Source organism: Canis aureus, chromosome 3, assembly GCF_053574225.1.
Source record: "Canis aureus isolate CA01 chromosome 3, VMU_Caureus_v.1.0, whole genome shotgun sequence".
NCBI classification, from domain to species: Eukaryota; Metazoa; Chordata; class Mammalia; order Carnivora; family Canidae; genus Canis; species Canis aureus.
Window position 1 is genome coordinate 55,234,822 of NC_135613.1, and position 21,039 is coordinate 55,255,860.

A 21,039-nucleotide genomic window follows, 5' to 3' on the forward strand; every position below is an offset into this window, starting at 1 on the left:
ATTGTTCGCCAGTTATTCGTGCCTGGATTTGATAGGGCAGTCTCTTGGGTGTGTTTGAAGTCCTGAAGGAAGGTTCTCTGAAGATGTAAGCGGGATCTGTCTTTCACTTAGACTTAATTAAGAAACTTGCTGGCTTTGTCTGTAGGGGGCCCATTACGTGCAAGCTGCAGCCCCCTCTGAATAGGGGCTCAGCCTGGAAAGTGTATACACGCCACACCGCCTTTGTGTCGTGTTGCCAAACTGGAGGCAGGAGCAAGTGCGGACCGGGCTCTGCCAGAGGTCATCCCTTGTTGTTCATAAATGTGAGCCCCCGGCCCCAAACAGAGAGCTCAAGCCAGTGCGGGAACATTCCTCAGGGACCTAGAACTAATGAACCTTTTAGAAAATGAATATAGTAAACAAAAAAAGTGGTGGCCATTGGAGAGATGGTGGAGGAGAGTGTGTCTCCTTCTCCAGGGGCCCGTTCCCAGATCCTAAGGACCAGGCCCAGGGCTCACCAGAGAGGAGCAGGGTCCGCGGGCCCTTTGTATGGAAACCAGAGGCGGCTGGAGCCCGGCCCGGGGCACCGTCCCGCCCCCAACTTGTTTCCACCCAGCCCGGGGACCAAGTTTGCTGTGGTCACTGTTCTTGTAACCTTGAGAATAATTTCCCCCTGGTGGGCTACTGTGGCCTACCCTATTTAGAACAAAGTTGCTGAATGCAGGAGAATAAAGAACAGTGGGAAGGCTGTGAGCAGTGGTTAATCAGCTAATTCGCATTTCAAAAGGCACTAATAAGAGGTGATAAATTCAAATAAAGCCCCGGGTATGAGTACTTTACTCATTCTGGAAAAGCCTTCGGAGAGGCTCCCGGTTCTCTCCCCCCTGCCCGGCTCTCTTCCTTTCCCTTTGAAGCCGCGGACCTCCCGGGGTACCTGCTCCTCCTTGCGGTCCTCCGGCCTGTGGCCGCCTGCACCCTCCACCGCGGGAGCAGGTGCCCTCAGGGATCTGCTGCGCCCCATGACCCCGGCCCTGGCACCTTCCGAGCCCCCTCGCTGCCCTGCAGCTCACAGACTTCGTGAGATCCAGTCTCTTCCTTTGCACGTAAATGATAACTGCCTTCCTCCTTCATCTCTGGTCGCTGGCAGCATTGGACCCACCCCGTCCATCCTGAGGGACCACATCCCTCCACCACCACCACCACATCCCAGCCTGCTGTCCAGACGCAGTGGGGTGGGCCCATCTTAGACTTTCTAGGGAGGCTTCTCATGAGTGGATCTTCCTGCTGTCACAGGCAAAAGGCCCTGTCCTGCAACCAGAGTCATTCTCCCAGTGGCTGGAAAAGTCAGCCAGTCAAGTGACTCTGTAGGCACACAATCTGTAATGCCAGTGATCAGTGCTTTCGTTTCAGCTGGGAGTTCAGCTCAAGTATTGGAAGATGAGCTCATCCAAACTCTTTTCACCAAGTGCCCCAGCCCTTGGCAAACTGTAGAATATTGTGGTCCTTGGTAGAGCATGCCTGCAGAAGGAAAAGAAACTGTCCTGTGGTGTCCTGAGCCCACTGCCAGAAACAGCATCATCCTGTGTGATGCTTACGGTTTTTCCTGTGGCCATAATATCCCTGTGGGATCCTTCCCAGGTGGTTCCTGGTTTCATAACCTAGGAGCACCTTAGCCCCATCACACTCTGGAAACCCATCAGGAATGAGCCACCTACCTCCTCAAAGGAATGGCATTCCATCTTCTGGCCCTGAGTGATGTGGAATTCCCCTGGACTTCCTCATTGACAGCTTGATAGTTGGGGATATCCTCACAAGCCCTAAGATGCCCACTGACCTGGCAGGCTACATCTGGGAGCCGACCAGCCTTGTGGTTTGTCACCTAGGACAAAGGCTTTCTGCATAGCATACCCTCTAGTTATCCGGAGCATCTTTACTCACCTCTTACTGAGTGAGACTGAATTATTCTGGAAGGCTTCCTGTTTTTAGAAGGGTTGTGGACCACATGACCTCCAAAGTCCCTTCCATGTGGACACGCACCAGCACTCATGTCCATCACCAGGGGCACGTGGCCCAGTGGGTTCTGCCACAGGACACAGGACTCCTTTGCTGTCCGTTGGCTGAGGGGCCATCAGGGAGAAACTGCACAACAGAGTCCAGCTCTATAGCCAAATAAACTTGGCTGTAGGCAACAGAAACCATCTCTGGTCGCTTAGTGCAAAAGCAATTTATTGAAAGGGTATTGAGTAGTTTGCAAAATAAATAACCAAGAAGGCTGGCAAATCAGGCTACAACATAGAGAGAAACCACCAGTGGCTACCACCCCACCACAGAACCTTCTGGTGAGGATATCATTGCTGCAACTGCTGAGTGCCCCACGCTGGCCGGCCCTGCCAGTGCCAGACCCCAGAGGTAGTAGCTCGGAAAGCTCCAACTGATGCCCCTGGGGGATGTCCTTGCTGCCACCACCACCAAAATGAATGTTCTATGGTCCTTAGTCATAGCACCCAAGTGGCTGCACACTAGCTGGCGGGGAGGCAGGGGATATACCAACATTTGGCCCTTTCACCCCTGCCTCCTATAAAAACTCAGGTAGCAAAGAATTTCTCAAATATAAGAAGTAGATTCAGATGCTGAGCAGCTGCAAACCCAGAGTGTGTCTCTACTGGGAGTGGTTTGCCACAGATGGACATCTTCTTTGGCTCCTGTCACTGAACCAGGCAGCTTTATCCAAGATGATTTACGTAATTCGTGGGACCCAGTGAGAAGTGAAAATACAGGGCTTCTCATTCAGAATTTATTAAAAATGTCCAGAGGGCTACAGCAGAGCATTAAACCAGGCATTAAACCTGTGCCACTGCTCGGGTCACATGCCCATGAAGCCAGCCTTGACTTGACCTTAGGTCACTCAGTTGGGTCTTGGCCCTGATAAAGCCAGACACGTGATTTCTCATCTATCGGTGTTACTTCATTCTCTTTCCTGCTGACAATTATAATTATCCCCATTTGACCGTTAGAGCAAACGAAGCTGTGATTGCCACTCAGGCCTTCTGACTCGTTCAATTCCCTGTTCTCCAAACCATGTCCACTGCGTGCCAGGAGCTCCAAGTGGACAGCTGTGTGGTGTCCCTGGGGGTGTACACAGCACTCTCTGGGTACCATCCTCCAGAGTTGCCACTATTGTAGAACAAAGACTGAGCCTCACTCACTTGAACACTTCATCTTTCACTTCCAAGAACTGCATTGCAGGAAGGAGGGAGCACAGTGCTCCCCGCCAGTCACTGGAAGGCCCCACACTCTATAGTTTGCAATTAAATCCGGTCACCTGCTCTAACCCTCAGTCCCCTCTGTGTCTAATCCCGAGAATGCCCAACCTCTCTTCTCTGCAGGATTCCACCTCTCCCAACCCTCCTTCCATCCACAAGGCTCAGTACAATCAGCTTTTTTCTCTTTAGGATCCCAGCCTAGGGCACCATGGAGTAAAAGTCTCCCCTACCCACTCTCTATCCTGCACATGCCCATCCTTCCCATCTCTGTGGTTCCCAGAGAGTCAACCCCAGAGAGCACCTTTTAAGGTTTTTTAAAATTTATTTATTCATGAGAGACACAGAGAGAGAGAGAGAGAGAGAAAGAGAGGCAGAGACACAGGCCAGGGAGAGAAGCAGGCTCCACACAGGGAGCCCAATGTGGGACTCGATCCCAGGACTTTGGGATCACACCCTGAGCTGAAGGCAGATGCTCAGCCGCTGAGCCACCCAGGCATCCCCAAAGAGTGCCTTCTTGTTGCTCTCCGTCCCCTGAGCCCTTCTCTTTCTCCTTCTCCCCTTTCCTTTCTCATTCCTTTCACTGGACAGAACACAATAGGAGATTCGAATATTTATGATGTTTTATAAAATGCAAGGTTACAGGACATGGTTTTAATTTAAAGCTCACAGCCCTCGAACAAAACATAGCTTCCTTGGAAAAGCTATAATGAATTTCATTGTTTTTATTGCTATGTAGTCTTCCAGTGATTATTTTTCCTCCCTCCTAAAGTTTTTCCCCCCATTTTAAACCCAGGGAAGGAAAAATTTCCAAGGGTTATTAGTTCATTAGCTGTTAGAAGGAATAATTGATCTGTCAACTCAAAGGATTTATAAGGATTTGGCTCACAGAATTCATGAAAGCGTAGCTTACGTTTAAGTTCTGCCTCAAAAGGAAACATTTCAGTTGGGGCTTCCCCTTACTTTTTGCAAGATAAAAATTAGCATCCCTCCAGTGATGAAAAGGCCCCCTGTGTTTTAAGATCCTCCCAATGAGTAGGAACTACAGCTGCAATATTTGCACCTACACCTGAAATAATTGGATTCATGTGTATTTCAACCAAAGGAGTAGATTAGAAATATTACAAAGTTTTTGGTTTCTTCCAGTGGTGGGTTGCTTTTTGTGTGTCTTTTTTTTTTTTTTTCCAGTAACAGAACAGCTAACATTTCTTCAACCTCAAATGAGGTTTTTGCTTGCTTTCTTTCTCTTTTTCTTTTTATTTTTTTCTTTATTTTTTTTCTTTTTTCTTTTTCTTTTTTTTTTTTTTTAAGCAAATGCACCCAAATTGGGTTTGGCTCACAAAGGAAAGGCTGACTGCAGAGCTAACAGACCCATCATTAGCCACCCTGCCCTCCTAAATGGCCTGTCCATTCCCCTGCTCACAATATAGGACGAAGGCCGTAAACAAGGGATCCAAGGGAACTCTGGACAAGAAACATACAATGGAGTGGGATAAATTTCTTTAGCATAAATAGCAGTCTCCAAGGGTGACTGGTGTGAATGGATTCCTGCTGCGAGGGTCTCTGTGCCTACAGAGGAGATCTGTGGCTTTAAGAGCTGTGGTCCCACCCCCTGGGCTGGGGAAGTGCTCTGTCTCCCCTGCTGGGCTTGGCCCACAGGCCCCCTGTGGGCCTCCTCTTTCCTTTCAAGCTGTGAGTCCTAAGGAACTCCGTGACAGCCCCTCTTTCATTCTGCTGTGCAAATCCTTGAGCTGTTCCTACTGCTTTCAAAAGGAAAATATAAGACATTTTACTTATTCTGTCCAGCAGGAGCATGGAAGCTGGTAAGACCCAGGGTTATTCCGGCAGTAAGCCTGGGGGAGATCTTCCTCTTTGTAATGACTTGTCACCAGAAATTCCCTAAGATGACTGGTAACCCACAGTTTATACTTCCTACATCCTTTACATCATGCCCTGTGGGATGCCATCTGGGTACCGCTCCCCCTGGGACTTGCGTACTGCTGGCCTAGGTCTGGACAACCCAAGACAGGAACAATGCTAGGAGAAATAAGTATATCCCAATAGTACGTGTCAGAGGTTAATTTCTTAGCGGCCATGAGCCAAAATGTGCAGGTTCCAAAGTAAATATTTACTTTTAAAAGAATTAAATAATGCAGGGACACAGTTAAAAAAAAAAAAAAAATCAACTGGTCCCCTGCCCTGGCCCTCCTCATCCCCTGTCCCAACCCAGAATCAATCACTCTTGAGTCCTCTTTCGCTCTTCCTCCTTCTGGTGATTGCCTATTCTGGAATGATATTTTTATGCACAAGCACTTTTAATTTCTCAAGTTTGGACATTACTTACTGATTTCCTGATCTGATATATAGAGTTTTACTCAAACTCTACACATTCACCTCTCTTCTTTTTCCAACATCCCTGCTTTTATTCCTCTGTATATTACTACTGTAACTGTAAGCAATATACTTAAATCTCTATTTCCTGTTACCTTGATCACAGGACGTTTGCCTCACCTCTCTGCCACTTCATTTCTCATCTCTCTACCCTTCATTTCTATCAGCTGTTGATAATGCTTCCATTCCCTTTTGACCACAATTAAGATTTCTGTACTGTGGTTTTAGGTTGATTCCAATGTTAGAAGCCAATAAATAGCTTTCATGTTATTATATCAATATGAATATTACACACTGCAAAAACAAGACGTGCACTGTGGTTGATTATATTTCCTTCTCTATAATCCTAAATCATAATCCCTGATGAAATCTATTTTCTTTTCTTGCATTCCATCACTGCTTTAAAACCATGCCACAGGGCACCTGGGTGGCTCATGGCTCAGTCAGTTAAACATCTGCCTTTGGCTCAGGTCATGATCCTGGGGTCCTGGGGTTGAGCCCTGCATCTGGCTCCCTGCTCTTGAGCATGCTCATTCACTCTCTTTCTCTCTCTCTCAAATAAACTAATATATTTTTTAAATAAATAATAAGTAAGTAAGTAAGTAAAACCATGCCACATCTTTGTTTGCTAAAAAAAAAACTACGATTTTTGTTTCTTGGCTGTTTTGTTTTGTTTGCCCTTTTTCTTATTGGGAAAAGAAACATGTTCTTTTTCACCCTAAACTTGATATCTTCCACCTTCCAACTCATTCTGTTATTTTGAAACCATTCCATTCTTGTGGAAGCCCCCAATTTTCTGTTCTAAAATTTGCTTGTTCTAAATTGCTTTGCCCATATACCAAAAGAGAGTTTATACTGCCATTTACATATCCTGGAGTTTCCGGTTGCCTCTCTTTTTTTCCTGACATTTTTTTGTCTTTATTTTTGTCTTGAAGTTTTTTTGAGCTAAATCTCCTTTTTTTTTTTTCCAGGAAACCTAAATCCTCTAGTCCTCAGACTTCCCTTTCCAATCCGGTTAGTATTATGATTCAATTGCTTATTGCTGAATCAAGTGGTATGTCACTGTTGTATTTTCCATCTTATGTAATTTTTTGATTTTCCAGATGTTGATAATTTCCTTTTTTCTTTTGTTCAGTTTTCAATGCACTTGTTTTTTTCCCCAATATATGAACATCTCTTTAGAATGCCTAACAATACTGATTTCCACATGGAAAAATTAGATAATCTCTCAAGGTTCTTATGTATCTTATGTATCTTATGTATTTGTTCTTATTTATGTATTTATTCTTATGTTTGTTGTTTATCATCCTGGTGTTTCTATTTGTTGTTAACCTGTGTGCTTATACCATTTCTCTGTTCTCATGTCTTCCTTTTCCTGAAAAATTTTAACCTTCATTTTGTTGAACAGTATCCTCAATTTTCTGCAAAAGGGCAAAAGGGGGCAAGAGTGGTATGCCTAATGAATTCTCGTGTGTGAAGATTCTTTATTACATCCTCATGCTTAGTTGGTAGTTTGACAGGGTGTAGAATTCTAAATTGCAAATTCTTTTCCTTCAGAACTTGCTTTACTTTCTAGTAATATTCAGTGCTGCTACTGAGAAGTTCACACAAATATGATTCTAGTTCCTTTGTTTGCAACCTGTTCTTATTTATCTTTTCATTGTCCCATTTTTTTGTCACTCTAGAAGATTTTAGGGTCTCTTATTGTTGCCGTTTTTGAAATGTCAAAGCAATTTGTCTGATTGTGGGTCTTTTAATTTCTAAAACTCTTTCTTATTCTTGATTGTTCCTTTTTTTATTGGATTTTGTCCTTGTTTTTATGGGTACAATATTTTTTTCCAAATCTCTTCCAGAATACTAACTAGATTTTTTTGGTAGGGGGGTCATGCTCTGGATTTTTTTTTAATTCTCATCTTATCAGAATTGTTTCTGTATCCTCTAGGGTCAGTTCCTTTATTTGTTTGACTGTGTTTTCTATGTCATGCTATGGACTTTGCTTATATACTTGATGAATCTTGGGGATGAGCTCATACATATGAATCTGGAAGTGGAAAGGCTGATGGGAGGCCTTATATAAATGGATGGATCTGGTTGAATGATGGGCTTCACCCCCACCTTCCATATGCCATAGCATACTAGGACAGCAGCACCCACAGTAGCAGCTCTGGTACCCCAGAAATAGTTTGCTGGATGTCTTTAGAGAAAATACTCCAGCTTTTCATGTGGTATAAACACTGGGCTGCCTGGTGGTTTTGTTACTTGGTAGGTGGGGGAGGGTCCACAGAAAGATCTTCAGTGAGTCCTGATTTTTGTTCAGTTTCTCACTGTCTTGCTTATTCTCTTGTCATTCTGGAGCCTCTCAAGGTTGGTGTTTGGCAGGTTGGCGCCCTCATCAGTTACAGCTCTTCCCCATGTCTATGCCACAGCTCCCTCTTCACATTTGGCCATCAGCCCTACCCCATTTGTCTTCTGTCTTCAAGAAATTAGTGGGGGTCTCTCTTCACTGATGGTGCCTCACTAGATCTCCTCATTGTTGCAGGGCTACACCTCCTTAATGCCTCTCATCCTCTGTCTTCCCTTAAACCATGCTTTTTCCAGAGTGAAGCTAACCTAATGCCGTTACTGTGAATGAACTGCTGTTCATCTGCCCAGATATATACAAAGCAATCTTTGTAGACTTCCTTAGTCAGACAAACTCCAGGGCCCATCCACATGCCCCACGTAATGTCTAAAACTTAGATGAGTCAACAAGTATTCCTTGAGTATATACCACAATAGGCATGACAGGGAATATGAAAGATGTAAAAGATGTATTCGCAATCCTATAATCCATTGGGAAGCCCATAGAATAGGTAGGGCAAGGCCCCAAAGTATGGGCGTTTTTAGAGATTAAGCATTTTGGTTAGCATGAACCTCAGAACAGATTGGTGAGGTATCTGGCAATCTTTTTCCTTGCAGAAATCGGAAATCATCGCATGGTACAATGAAGAGCGTATGGTGGATGTGACGTATTTGTTCTTCACTCACCAAAGAATTTTCAAGTGCAAGGGATTGTACTAGGAGCTGAGAACTCAGAAATCTGTCCGATTATTCACTCTGCCTCAAGAAGGAGAGATGACCCATCCCTAAGTAACTCTCAAATATGAGGCAAAATGAGATCAGTGATGCAAGACGAATATAGGTAACATGTTACAGGAATTCCAAGTAAAGGGAGAGATTACTTCCTGCCAGTGTATGTGTGGTGCAAGGGAAATTAAAAAAACAGGCCCATTGAAGAATGGCTCACTGAAAGAGCATTTGGATAAATGGGGATGAAGGTGAGGAATTAACTCAGGTGAGTCCAGAGACAAAGGGAAATTCATCTGGACTGGGGCCAGAATTTTAGAGATGCTCATAACATGTCACTGTGAGGTAATGCCCTTTTCCTAGAACACTGCTTCTAGCACCAGCTTATTAATTAAAGCATAGATTTCCTCCGATCATACCTTGTTCAGTCAAGGGTCTTTGTTCTCTCCTGATGTTAATATCTCAGAACCATAGAAATCCAGCTCCCTCTCCCTCTTCCCCCCTGTCCCTCCCCAGCACTCTGTTCTGCTGTCAGCCCCCCTCCCCACAGGGAAGTCCAAGCCATGTGGTGCCAGCATCTCCTTTCCATCCTCTTCACTGCCACTGCTGTTCAGGAGCTGGGGTCGGCTTCCTCACCTGTCACGTCAGCCCTCTCCTACATATCTCCTCCCTGAATTACACAGGTCAGAAAGTTAAAAGCTCCTCATGATGAGGCTTCACATGTGGCCCAGTTTCTACCTTAGAAGACACAGAGATGGGAGAGACCAGTAGGAGGTGTTAGTGACACCCAGGGAGATCAGATCTCCTGATAGGCACAGAGGAGGAGTGTGTGGTCTTTGCAGGGAGCTCCGCGAAGATTCTAGCATCTAACACCTCTTGTCCCACGAGTGGTGTGGAACCCTTGTCCTGTGTGGTTGGCTCTTCTGGTTCTGGCCATCGTGTATCCTCCAGATCTACTTTTCTGGTGGTCCGGAAGGTTCCATAAGCTCCAATATCCCCCCCCCCTTTTTTTTTTTTTGCCTAAGCCAGCTAGCTACAGTAGATGTGATTTCAACAGCTAAAAACTTTCCAGTCCTCCACCCATATTCCTTGAGGTTTCTGACTCTCCATTCATGGTTATCTCTTGTCTCCCATTTTCCTGCCATCACAGTAAGAGGCGAAGGAGTCTGCGTGATGGTCTCTGCAACACTGTGGTCTCATCACCTCTCCCTCTGCACGGCTACAGCTGGAGCTGTGTTGCCTCTAAAAGTTCCTCTCTCTGCCCCAGCCTCCTGTCACTCCACTGTCTCCATATGGACCTGTGCTCTAACCTCGGAACATCCTTCAGTGCCCTTCCTCACTCTCCTAACACAACAGTCTAGCTGTCTTCCTCTGTGAGCCAACAGCTCAATATATCCCACCAGACCTACTTATCTATCCTTCGGGCTACCTGTGCATTTACTGCCTCTTGTGAATACCCCTAAAATGTTCCCATACTGGTTTAGGTACCCCCCACCATTTTGTATTAAGAATATAATGATAGGGGCACCTTGGTGGCTCAGTGATTGAGCATCTGCCTTCAACTCAGGTCGTGAACCCGGGGTCCTGGGATCGAGTCCCGCATTGGCTCCCCACAGGGAGCCTGCTTCTCCCTCTGCCTGTGTTTCTGCCTCTCTCTGTGTGTCTGTCATAAATAAATAAATTTAAAAATCTTTGTAAAAAATAAAAGAATATAGTATCAGCTAAAGCTTATAAGATGCTTATCATGTTCCAGGCACTGTTCCAAATATGTTAATATATTAAGTCATCGAATCCTCACAACAATGTAATGACATAGGAACATTTAATGTCTACACTTTACAGATGAAGAAACAGAAGAACAGAGAGGTTAAGTGATTTGTCCAAGGCAACACAGCTAGTAAGTGGTTGAGCTGGGATTCGAGCTGTCCTCATTCTTAGTAGCTGTACTCTATTTTCATTCCATCTACCTATGTTAAGCAATGCCAAGATATCTTTGTGTCTTTACATGGTTATTGAAAGTGCTTTTTCCTCTTTCACCATATATGTGATTACTGTCTCACTGTCAGTATCACACGTTGTGGTTCCTAAAGGCAGCACTCCATTCATATATCCACCAGTTCTTTTTTAATGAAATTTTTTTTCCTTTCTCTCTCCCATACTATTTCCTTGCCCTGCATTCTGATTTGAATTTCAGTTCTGTCGTGAAAGATCGTGTCACACTATTGCAGATAAATGTTTCAGGCAGCTGTTGACTAGCTCGGGTGATGGATTTCCCATACTAACCCTGCTGACTCCTCCTCTTTCAAAATATCACTTATGTTACATCCGGAAACCCATACTCTGATAAATGAAGTATAGCAGTTTGTGATATCAGCTGGAATTATTTTCTCTGCCGTCTTCCAGGATAAGTCTCCTGTAGTATTTAGACTCTGGGTTCTAAAATCCGACTATAGGTATGAATCCTGGCTTAAGCATTGAGATTTGGGGCAAGTTATGTAACTTCTGTAAGCTTCAGGTACTTCATCTGAGGGGCACCTGGGTGGCTCAGTTGGTGAAGCATTTGCCTTCGGCTCAGGTCATGATCTTGGGGTTCTGGATTGTGCTCCCTGCTCAGTGGGGAGTCTGTTCCCCTTCTGCCTCTGTTCCTTCCTGTGCCCCCACTGCACGTGCCCTCGCACACTCTCTCTCATGTCAAATAAATAAAATCTTTTTTAAAAAGTATTTCATCTGGAAGACTGGGGGTAGCCTATTATAAATTGAATGAGAACAGATCCCCATGGACCCCCCTCCTGTACCCCAGCCCTATCCCCACAAGGTTAATCCCAGCACATCATATCACATGTGCCTCTCCAGACGAGCACATACCCATTGCACATGGACAAAAACAGCTTCGAGAAGTTTGATAAATTGCAGTTTACTGAAGGTTTCATACGGAGACAGAGGAGCAGGTTGTATTGTGCCCCACAAAGCAAATCTTCCCTTTAAAAAGTGTCTTAAAAGTTTAAGAAGTGTCATCCACTTCTCTTCCTCCAGCAGCCCCTTCAGCCTCCTTGGTCCTCAGGGTCCTGGCCTGCCCACCCTGGCTCAGGTCACACTTGCCCTGTTGCTTTGCTTTGTCAGACCAGTTGTAAGAAGCCTCAACTCCTGGGAGTCAGCGAATATTCATCCTTAAGAAAAGAAGCTGGAGGGGCACCTGGGTGGCTCAGTTGGTGAAGCATCTGCCTTAGGCTCAGGTCATGATCCCGGGGTCCTGGGATCGAGCCCCACATCAGGCTCCTCACTCTGCCGCTCCCTCTGCTTGTGCTCTGTCACCCTCTCTGTCAAGTAAATAAAATCTTGAAAAGAAGCAGGAAAAAAGAAGTATTTTCCTCTAAGCTCAACAGAGAGTTGACAGTTCCTTGAGTGTCGCCTGGAGCAAGGGGGGGGGACAGGGCGCACCACCCGGTTTTGGGTGCCACCCCGCTTCTTGGGGAAATGTCATGCTTGTTTATACCAGCTGCTCACAATTCAGCTGCTGCAGCAGAAAGTCAGCCTTGATACTAACAGCCTCCACCACGAAGTTGTCTTATTCAGAGTTTGGTTATCAGAGCTCCCAGTTGGTTTATTGGTTTGTTGATTTTTCCCTCTTGCCAGAAAACAATGGTTCATTTTCTGTCTCCAGCTCGTGGTTATATTTAACTTAACTTCAAGCTAGTCATCAACTTCACCAATAATTGCTGATTTGACTATTGATTATTGCACGCTATAAGGCAGTACTTATTACAGAGAAGATACTGTGTGACAGTGGCCTTGACCACGGCCATTAATCAAATATGAAATGGTTTCTACAGATGTGGAGTTTTCAAAGTTAATGCAATGAGGTCAGTAAGACCATTATTTTCATAGAGTTAATCATTTTATTGGCTTTAGTGTTTGTGCTTCTCTCTTAGAAATTTTTAAATATCTTACAAGTCTGGGGCGCCTGGATGGCTCAGTTCGTTGAGTGTCTGACTATTGGTTTTGGCTCAGGTCATGTTCTCAGGGTCGTGAGATCGAGCCTTGAGCCCCCACATGGTACTCCATACTCAGCTTGGAGTCTGCTTGGGTTTCTCTTTCCCTTGCCTTCTGCCCTTCTCTCTCTCTCCAAAATAAGTAATAAATCTTTTTTAAAAATCTTACAAGTTTGGTAACTTCACCCCTTTAATTCACTTGGTCTGTGGTGAATCTCACCCATAAAACTAAGGAACTCACTGTTTGAAAAGTTAGATGGAAACTCAGCGGAATAGAAGTATTTACTGCTTCCAAAGAGGGTTCTTCATTGTAGATTATCCAAGAGCCAGTAATGAATGTGTGCTCTCAGAGGCCAGGGATTTCGGGGGATGAATTTCCCAGGGTTTAATCATCTCGTAAGGCCTCTGAGTGTGACTTTTTCCCAATAATCTACTTATCTCAGTAATTTACCCCTCCTACTGCATTGCAAGGAAAATGAGTCCCTCAGGTTGTTTGCATGATAAGTAGCTGGGAATTGTGTGAGCCTTTCAAGAAGCAGCCCTGAGTTAATTGTAGCAGCCTGAGCTAATGGTTTCCCATGTTGGCTGGCAGGTTACGGTGAAGAAGAGGCTTGAAAACACCCTTTATCACAAGCACTGGGCATTTTAAAAGCTGAAATCTTAAAAATGTTTGCTTCCTGGAAGATATTTTTCCCTTGCAACACAAATGGGTGAGAAAAAATGTCCTTGCAGAGATAGGACTGGCTGCTTTGCAGCTAGCTCTGGACTTGGAGGAGCTTGGGGAGGTTTTTGTTTGTGTTTTTGCCAGTGGCTCACACTAATTTGCCCCCCACCCCCGCCTTTTTTTTTTTTTTTTCAAGTCAGCATTAAAGAATAAACTGCTCCCTGCAAGCCAGCAACTAGAAATATTACTTTAAGAAAAGTAAGATTATGCCTCCTAAAATTTCCCAATGGTATTTTTTTTTGGGGGGGGGGGGGGGCTCACATTGCACTTATCCTGGAGTTTGTTAATATGATAATACAATAACACATCAACTTACAAGTCCCAATGGGTTTTCTGTTGAGGAGAAAGGTCGCTGGAATGCCATTCCCTTGGAGGGAGGGAACTAGAATGTTCTGGACTGTGCCAGTGGAGGACAGAGAGGGTTTGCCTGAGATCTTACCTAGACACGAAGGCATAGGAATGTTCTGGGAGCGGATCACGAGTGGGTCAGAGGAAAGATACCCTTTCCCACATTATGTAGCCACCAGGCAAAACTCAGAAAGTTTAGAGGGAGGGGAATAAACTCCTGTTGGAAAGAAGGCTGCATGTGAAGGAAGAAGCAGGAATACCTGGTTTCCTCTCTCTGTTTACCCTCTCTGCTAGGCCAGAGCCCTCCCATCCTTGCTATCGATTGATTGCAGCTCAAACATCACTTTTTGCAGGAAGCCCTTTCTGATCTCGAACCCATGGAGTCTCAGGCTCTCCCACAGCTTCATTTCACAGCGTTTTCATAATTACAATTCCACTTTTTTTTTTTGTATAGTCAGATTATTTCTCTCTCTCCACAAAAATTGGACCTCCCATTAGTACATAAGGATCTTGTCTGTTTTTTATGCACCATTAGAAATCTCTGTTACTCATTTCTCAGAAAGCATGTGGCGAATAGATTGATGGTTGAGCGTCCAGTCGTTAAGAGTATTTCTGGTGAAGGACATCGGGGTGAGGTCCTGGGTTAACCCATGGCTGCGCAGAAAGAATTTCAAGGCTTGTTAAAAGCAAGAGAGAAAGAGGAAAATAACTGCAAGCCTAGAAAGTGTAGAGATACATGGGAGCAGAGATTGTGTGTGTGTGTGTGTGTGTGTGTGTGTGTGTGAAATATTCCATGAATATGCTAGCCTTGGGATACAAAAATGAGAAAAACATGAAAAAATTTTTAAAGATTTTATTTATTTATTCAGGAGAAACACACAGAGAGAGGCAGAGACACAGGCAGAGGAAGAAGCAGGCTCCCTGTGGGGAGCCCAATGAGGTACTCAATCCCAGGACCTCAGGATCATGCCCTGAGCCAAAGGCAGATGCTCAACCTCTGAGCCACCAGGTGTCCCTATGACATGCAAATTGTTAAGTCATGTTAAATTTGCTTCTGCTTCAAGGACAAAAAGGAATTCTTCTGTGGATTTTTTTTTCCTAGAACTTTCATGGTTTTGTTTGTTGCATTTAAATTTTTGATCCATTAGGAGTTTATCCTGGTTTGAGGTAGAGACACAACTTTTTCTTTCCAGATGGCTGGTTAGTTGTTCCAACACCATTTGTTCAATAAGTCCATTCTTCGTCCTACTGACTTTGGCTGTCACCATGATCATAACCTAATTGGCAAGATTCATTTTTAGGTCCCGCCAATGTGTTTTAATACATCAGATAAAGAATAAGCTACTCTGACAGCTATGTCAGTGCAATATAGTGGCTTATGCAACACAGAACTGTATTTGTTTCATAAAACAGCCCCTAAGTGAGCAGTCTAGGTTAGAAAGGAAGGTCTCTTCTCCATGGGGTAATTCTTTTTTTTTTTTAAAGGTTAATTTACATACAGTAAAATACAACTTTTTATGTGACTAGTTCTATGAATTTTAGCAAACATATGTTGTGTCACCACCATCACAGTCAAAACACTATTCCCACCACCCCAAATAGTTGCCTCCTATGACTTAGTGGTCAGTCCCTCCTCCTCCCCGCCAAATACACCCAGTCCCTGACAATCACTGATCTAAATTTGGTTCCTAATGGTCTTGCCTCATCCTGGAGCCATTCTTGGCTGGCTCTCCCTCTGTCTTGTCTCTCCCTTACGCTTATGGATTCTCATCCCCATGATCGCAGACAGGGCATGGGCACATCATGGTACACTTCAGAAAGAAGAAGGGTATTAAAACACACCATTGATGTTTGCAGAGCTGATGATGGGACACATCACTTGTGCTCACTTTCCACTAGCGAGAATGCACCTACATGCCCACTTAGCTGGGAAATGGACTCTATAAGCGCTAAAGAAAAGGAAAAGTGAATTCTGGCAGACTCATCCAGCCAATCACCCCTGCAGCCTGGCCACCCACATATCCATGGCTGTCTTACATCCGCACAGAGAACACACCCTCTCCCCAAGGGAGCTAGCCCAAGCCCCATCCAGTTACTACATCCAACTCAAAGGCCAGGATGTCTGAGTGATGGAAAGTCTTCCCCAATAGATTCTGAGGTGGCTCCCCGTGGTCTAGTGACCTCAAAACTAAAACACAAGCTATTTGTATATCTCCCCCCGCCCATCTCTTCCCCAGGATTATGGTTTCTTTCAGAACATATGGGACTTCCGTTCAATGTGCCAGGAACCACATCCCAGTTCCGTTTCTGTACATAGGTCTGGCTGATTTTCTGGCTTCCAGCTAGACTCATACTATCTTCCCCAATTCAAAAGCAGCTGCTTTGGGGTTACTTGAAAAGGTGGGTTTAGGAGGGAGGGCGGTAAACCTCATCTCTGCCATGAGGCTGAACCTCCTTCTTTAGCCTCATGGGAGCCCATTAGGAAAGGCTCTGAACAGCCGCAGTCTCATCTTCTGCTCTTCAGAGTATGGCAAAACTTGGCCTTTCCAACCAATCTTCTAGACCTTTTCCTTCTACCTCTGCTCATAAACTGGCCAAGTCTGGCATGAGCTCATCTCCTTCTTCTAATGGCTTGCTAAAAGTTAACAAATTATGTATAAGCATGTATCTCCTTACTATATAGGTGTGTTATCCCTAAATATATTTCATTGTATTGTTATAGTTATTAAGTAATCTCCTACCACTTAATTTTCAGGATTAAGTTGGATGGGTGTGAATAAATTCCTTAAAAAGCAGACCTGTAAAATCAAGCATGTAAAAAAATGTCATGAGCACCACAGAAGGCAGCATTGCCTGTTGCATCACTGGTAGGCCAGAGGGACACAGGGTCCTGACAGGGGAGTGCAGATGTGTCATAGACTTGGGTGGACACAGTTGGCATCCAGCATTTACCAAATCTTCTTGATTGGTGATACTGTTGTAATAGTTCAGGTGAGATATAACAACACAGAGGATGTAACATAATGATTGTCAGTCAGAAACTTCTAACTGAAAGCTTTTAGAGGAGGATGACCATTCCGTGCATGTGAAAACACACAGAGTAGACTTATTTGTACATATCAAAGCTATCCTTCTGAAAAGGCTAATTAAATAGAGAAATATATGCCCAGTCCCATGGCAAAAAAGAAAAAATCCAAAGCACCTCTCTTTCCTAAAATGCTCTGGTGATGGGCAGTCTTATAGGTAAATTCTTTTAAACTTCACAGGAAAAATAATTCCTGTGTTATATAAACTGTTGCAGAATTCAGAAAAGAAGGAAGACTTCTTGTTTCACTGTATGAAGTTGGAGTAACTGGTGTCAAAACCCAGCAAAGAGGACATATATACCGAATGTCAAAACTAAAAAGGCATTTAATGAAACTCAGTGTCTGTGGTCAGTTTGAAAAAGAGCACACAGCAGAGGAAACCATCAACAAAATGAAAAGGCAGCCTACTGAATAGGGAAAAGTAATTGCAAACCACGTATCTGATGAGGGACTAATATCCAAAATATATGAGAGGCTCAACTCAATAGCAAAAGAAAAAACCCAAACAATTCAGTTAAAAATGGGCAGAAGACCTGGATAATAGACATTTTCCTGAAGGCATCCAGATGGCCAACAGGTACATGAGAAGATGTTCAGCATCACTCAGCATTAGGGAAATGCAGATCAAAACCCCAATGAGATACCTCCTAACACCTGTTTAGATGGACTTTTCTCAAAAAGACAAGAGACAGGGCAGCCCAGGTGGCTCAAGTGGTTTAGTGCCCCCTTCAGCCCAGGGCCTGGTCCTAGAGACCCAGGATCAAGTCCCATGTTGGGCTCCCTGCATGGAGCCTGCTTCTCCCTCTGCCTGTGTCTCTGCCTCTCTCTCTCTCTCTCTCTCTGTCTCTCATGAATAAATAAAATCTAAAAAAAAAAAAAAAAGACAAGAGAAAGTGTTGGCGAGGATGTAGAGCAAGGGAACCCTTGCATTCTAACAGTAGGAATGTAAATTGGTGCAGCCACTACTGAAAATAGCATGGAGGCCCCTCAAAAAGTAAAAAATGAACTACTGTAGTATCCAGTGGTTCCATTTCTGGGTATTTATCTGAATAAAATGAAAACACTAATTCAAACGGATATTTGCACCCTCGTGTTCATTGCAGCATTATTTACAATAGCCAAAACATGGGAAAAATTTAAGCATCTCAATAGATAAATGTATAAAGATATATAAAGAGAGTGTGGGGGACGGTGTGCCATGCACACACACACAAATGGAATAGTATTCACCCATTAAAAAGAGAATGAAAAATTGCCATTTGTGACAACATGGATGGACTTGCGGGCATTATGCTAGTGAAATAAGGCAGAGAAAGACAAATACCATACGATCTCTGTTGTGTGGGTTCTTAAAAAACACAAGCTCAGGGATCCCTGGGTGGCGCAGCGGTTTAGCACATGCCTTTGGCCCAGGGCGCGATCCTGGAGACCCGGGATCGAGTCCCACATCGGGCTCCCGGTGCATGGAGCCTGCTTCTCCCTCTGCCTATGTCTCTGCCTCTCTCTCTCTCTGTGTGACTATCATAAATAAATTTTAAAAAATTAAAAAAAAAACACAAGCTCATCGATACAGAGAACAGATTGGTGGTTGCAGGAGGTGAGGATTGGGAGAAATGGGTGAACTATTTTTGGTTTTTTCCTCTTAGTTTAAAAAGATTGAATAAAAATTTGAAAATTAAGAAACACTCGAAAACAATGAAAGGAAAGTAATTCACTCGAGATATATTTCTTGTTCACGACCAAAAGGTACAGTATTATTAAGATATCTTTTTTTTAAGATTTTATTTATTCATGAGAGACACAGAGAGAGAGGCAGAGACACAGGCAGAGGGAGAAGCAGGCTCCTTGTGGGGATCCCAATGCAAGAGACGATCCCAAGATCCCAGGATCATGCCCTGAGCCAAAGGCAGATGCTCAACCACTGAGCCACCCAGTGGCTTGAGCCACTGAAGCGTCCCGAGATATCAGTTCTTCTGATAGCTTCTGATTTGAAGATCCAGTGCAATCCCCATAAAAATCTCAGCAAGCTGTTTTGTAAATATCGACAGACTTGTGTTAGAAACATTGAGTAGTGTAGTCAGTACTGATGTACAAGTCAGTGAATTCACACTTCCCCATTTGAAGATTTATTGTAAAACTACGATAATTAAGCGTGTGATGTTTTAAAAACAAGTGGACACATAGATAAATGGAACAGAACAGAGAGTCTGTGAACAGACCTACACAGATACAGAAAACTTGACCTGGGTCAAAAGAATAAAGGCACATCAATGCAGAAAAGATGGTTTGTTTAGTTTTGAGTCTTTAGTCATTGTCAGCAAATGAGGGTACAAATGGACAGCCACAAGGAATTTTTTACACAAACTTTACACCTTAGACATAAATTCACTCAAAAGTATTCATTGCCTTAGATATAAAATGCAAAACTATTAAGTTATAGTGGGGAACTTAGGAGAAAATCTACATGGGTTAGTTTGGTGATTAATTTTCATCTACAACACAGAAAGTATGAGAAAGATGATAGTGTGAACTTCATTAAATTTACAGTGTGCACTGTGTGAAAGACCACATGCATTCAAAGAGTGGAAAGACAAGCCACTAGCTAGGAGACTGTGTCTTCAGGACACTTACCTGAATGAAGATTTGCATGTAAAGTATTCAAAGAATGGGTAGAATGCCACCATAAGAAACCAGGCTTCCCAAATGAAAATAAACAGGGCAGGGATGCCTGGGTGGCTCACCGGTTTAGCACCTGCCTTCAGGCCAGAGCGTGATCCTGAGTCCCACATCGGGCTCCCCACAGGAGCCTGCTTCTCCCTCGGCCTGTGTCTCTGCCTCTCTCTCTGTGTCTCTCATGAATAAATAGATAAAATATAAATAAATAAATAAATAAATAAATAAATAAATAAATAAATAAATAAATGGCAAGACAATTAGACACCTAACCAAATAATACATGTTAATGAGAAAAAAGCGTGTATAAATCGCTCAACATTGAGGAATTGTTGGAAAACAGTATACATTGTGTACTAGGGAAAATCAATAAAAAAATAAAAATAAACAGCAGCTCTTCAAACTAGGAATTAAAGAGTACTTCATAGGATGCCTGGGTGGCTCAGCGGTTGAGTGTCTGCCATGGGCTCAGGTCATCATCCCAGGGTCCAGGGATCAAGTCCTGCATCAGGCTCCCCACGGGGAGCCTGCTTCTCCCTCTGCCTGTGTCTCTGCCTCTTTCTGTGTCTCTCATGAATAAATAAATAAAATCTTAAAAAAACATAAAGAATACTTCATTATCATACCCAATAATAACTATTGCAGACTAAATGCTACCATTTTGCTTGATGGAAAATACTATAAGATCAGATGAGAGACAAAATAAGAATGTCCCCTCATGCTGCTGATGCACATCATTAACTTGAGAGACCTAGTCTCTACAGTATGCAAATAAATAATAAGGTGGAATCAAACTTACCATGTTTGTAAACATTTGCAATAATCTACCTGGCAAATTCAAGAGAATCAACTAAGAACCAAAAAGAAAGCCAAGTCCTTTGCCAATTATATGATAAATATACAAAAAGTGGTTTCTCACAAATCCCCAAACCCAGTTAGAAAATGTCACAGAGAACAGAGAAAGGGCATATTAACAATAGCTCCAAGGGGCACCTGGTGTCTCAGTCAGTTGGATGTCTGACTCTCGATCTTAGCTCAGGTCTCAATCTCACGGTCATGGGTTCAAGCCCTGTATTGAGCTCCACATGTAGAGAGCCTACTTTTAAAAAACAACTGCAACAACAACCCTGCCCCCACAAAAAAAACCCACAAAAAAACAAACCAATAACTACAAAAACTCAACAATAAGTAGGGGACCTTGAAGAATACTAAAACACTACTTGGGTTCAAGACTCAACAGCAGCTGAAACAAAAGCAAAGGAGGGGCGCTCACCATATCTGGAACTGGGGGAGGTCACAACCAGAGGAACTGCAGGAATCTGAAGCCTTAGGGAACAGGTGGGATTCTTGGAGCTCCCAGGACCGTTTGTGTTAGGGCTGCAGGGCTCAGTTGCACAACTCCAAACCCACGGGCTTGCCAGTCAAGGTCACCATCATCACAGGTTTATATATTTAGGTCAGTGGCTTTAGGACATGTGAGGAAGAAGTACTTGTTTCTGATGCACACAGAGACACCATGGGGG

At 43.8% G+C, this 21,039-nt stretch overlaps 1 protein-coding gene across 4 annotated transcripts in view; it reads left to right on the top strand.

Moving 5' to 3' along the window:
* STX8 (syntaxin 8) overlaps positions 1–21,039 on the top strand; it is a 256,396-nt gene that overhangs the window by 193,631 nt on the left and 41,726 nt on the right. Inside the window, exons 8-9 of one of the 4 annotated variants that reach the window (XM_077892658.1) lie at positions 6,602–6,644; positions 8,589–11,139. The exons of 1 other annotated variant lie outside the window; for it this stretch is intronic. In XM_077892658.1, coding sequence (XP_077748784.1) covers positions 6,602–6,644; positions 8,589–8,637 — 92 coding nt within the window. In that variant the 3' untranslated portion in view covers positions 8,638–11,139. Of the gene's footprint in view, positions 1–6,601; positions 6,645–8,588; positions 11,140–21,039 lie in introns of those variants that run through there. 2 more of the 4 variants (XM_077892656.1, XM_077892660.1) reach the window with 2 other exon arrangements.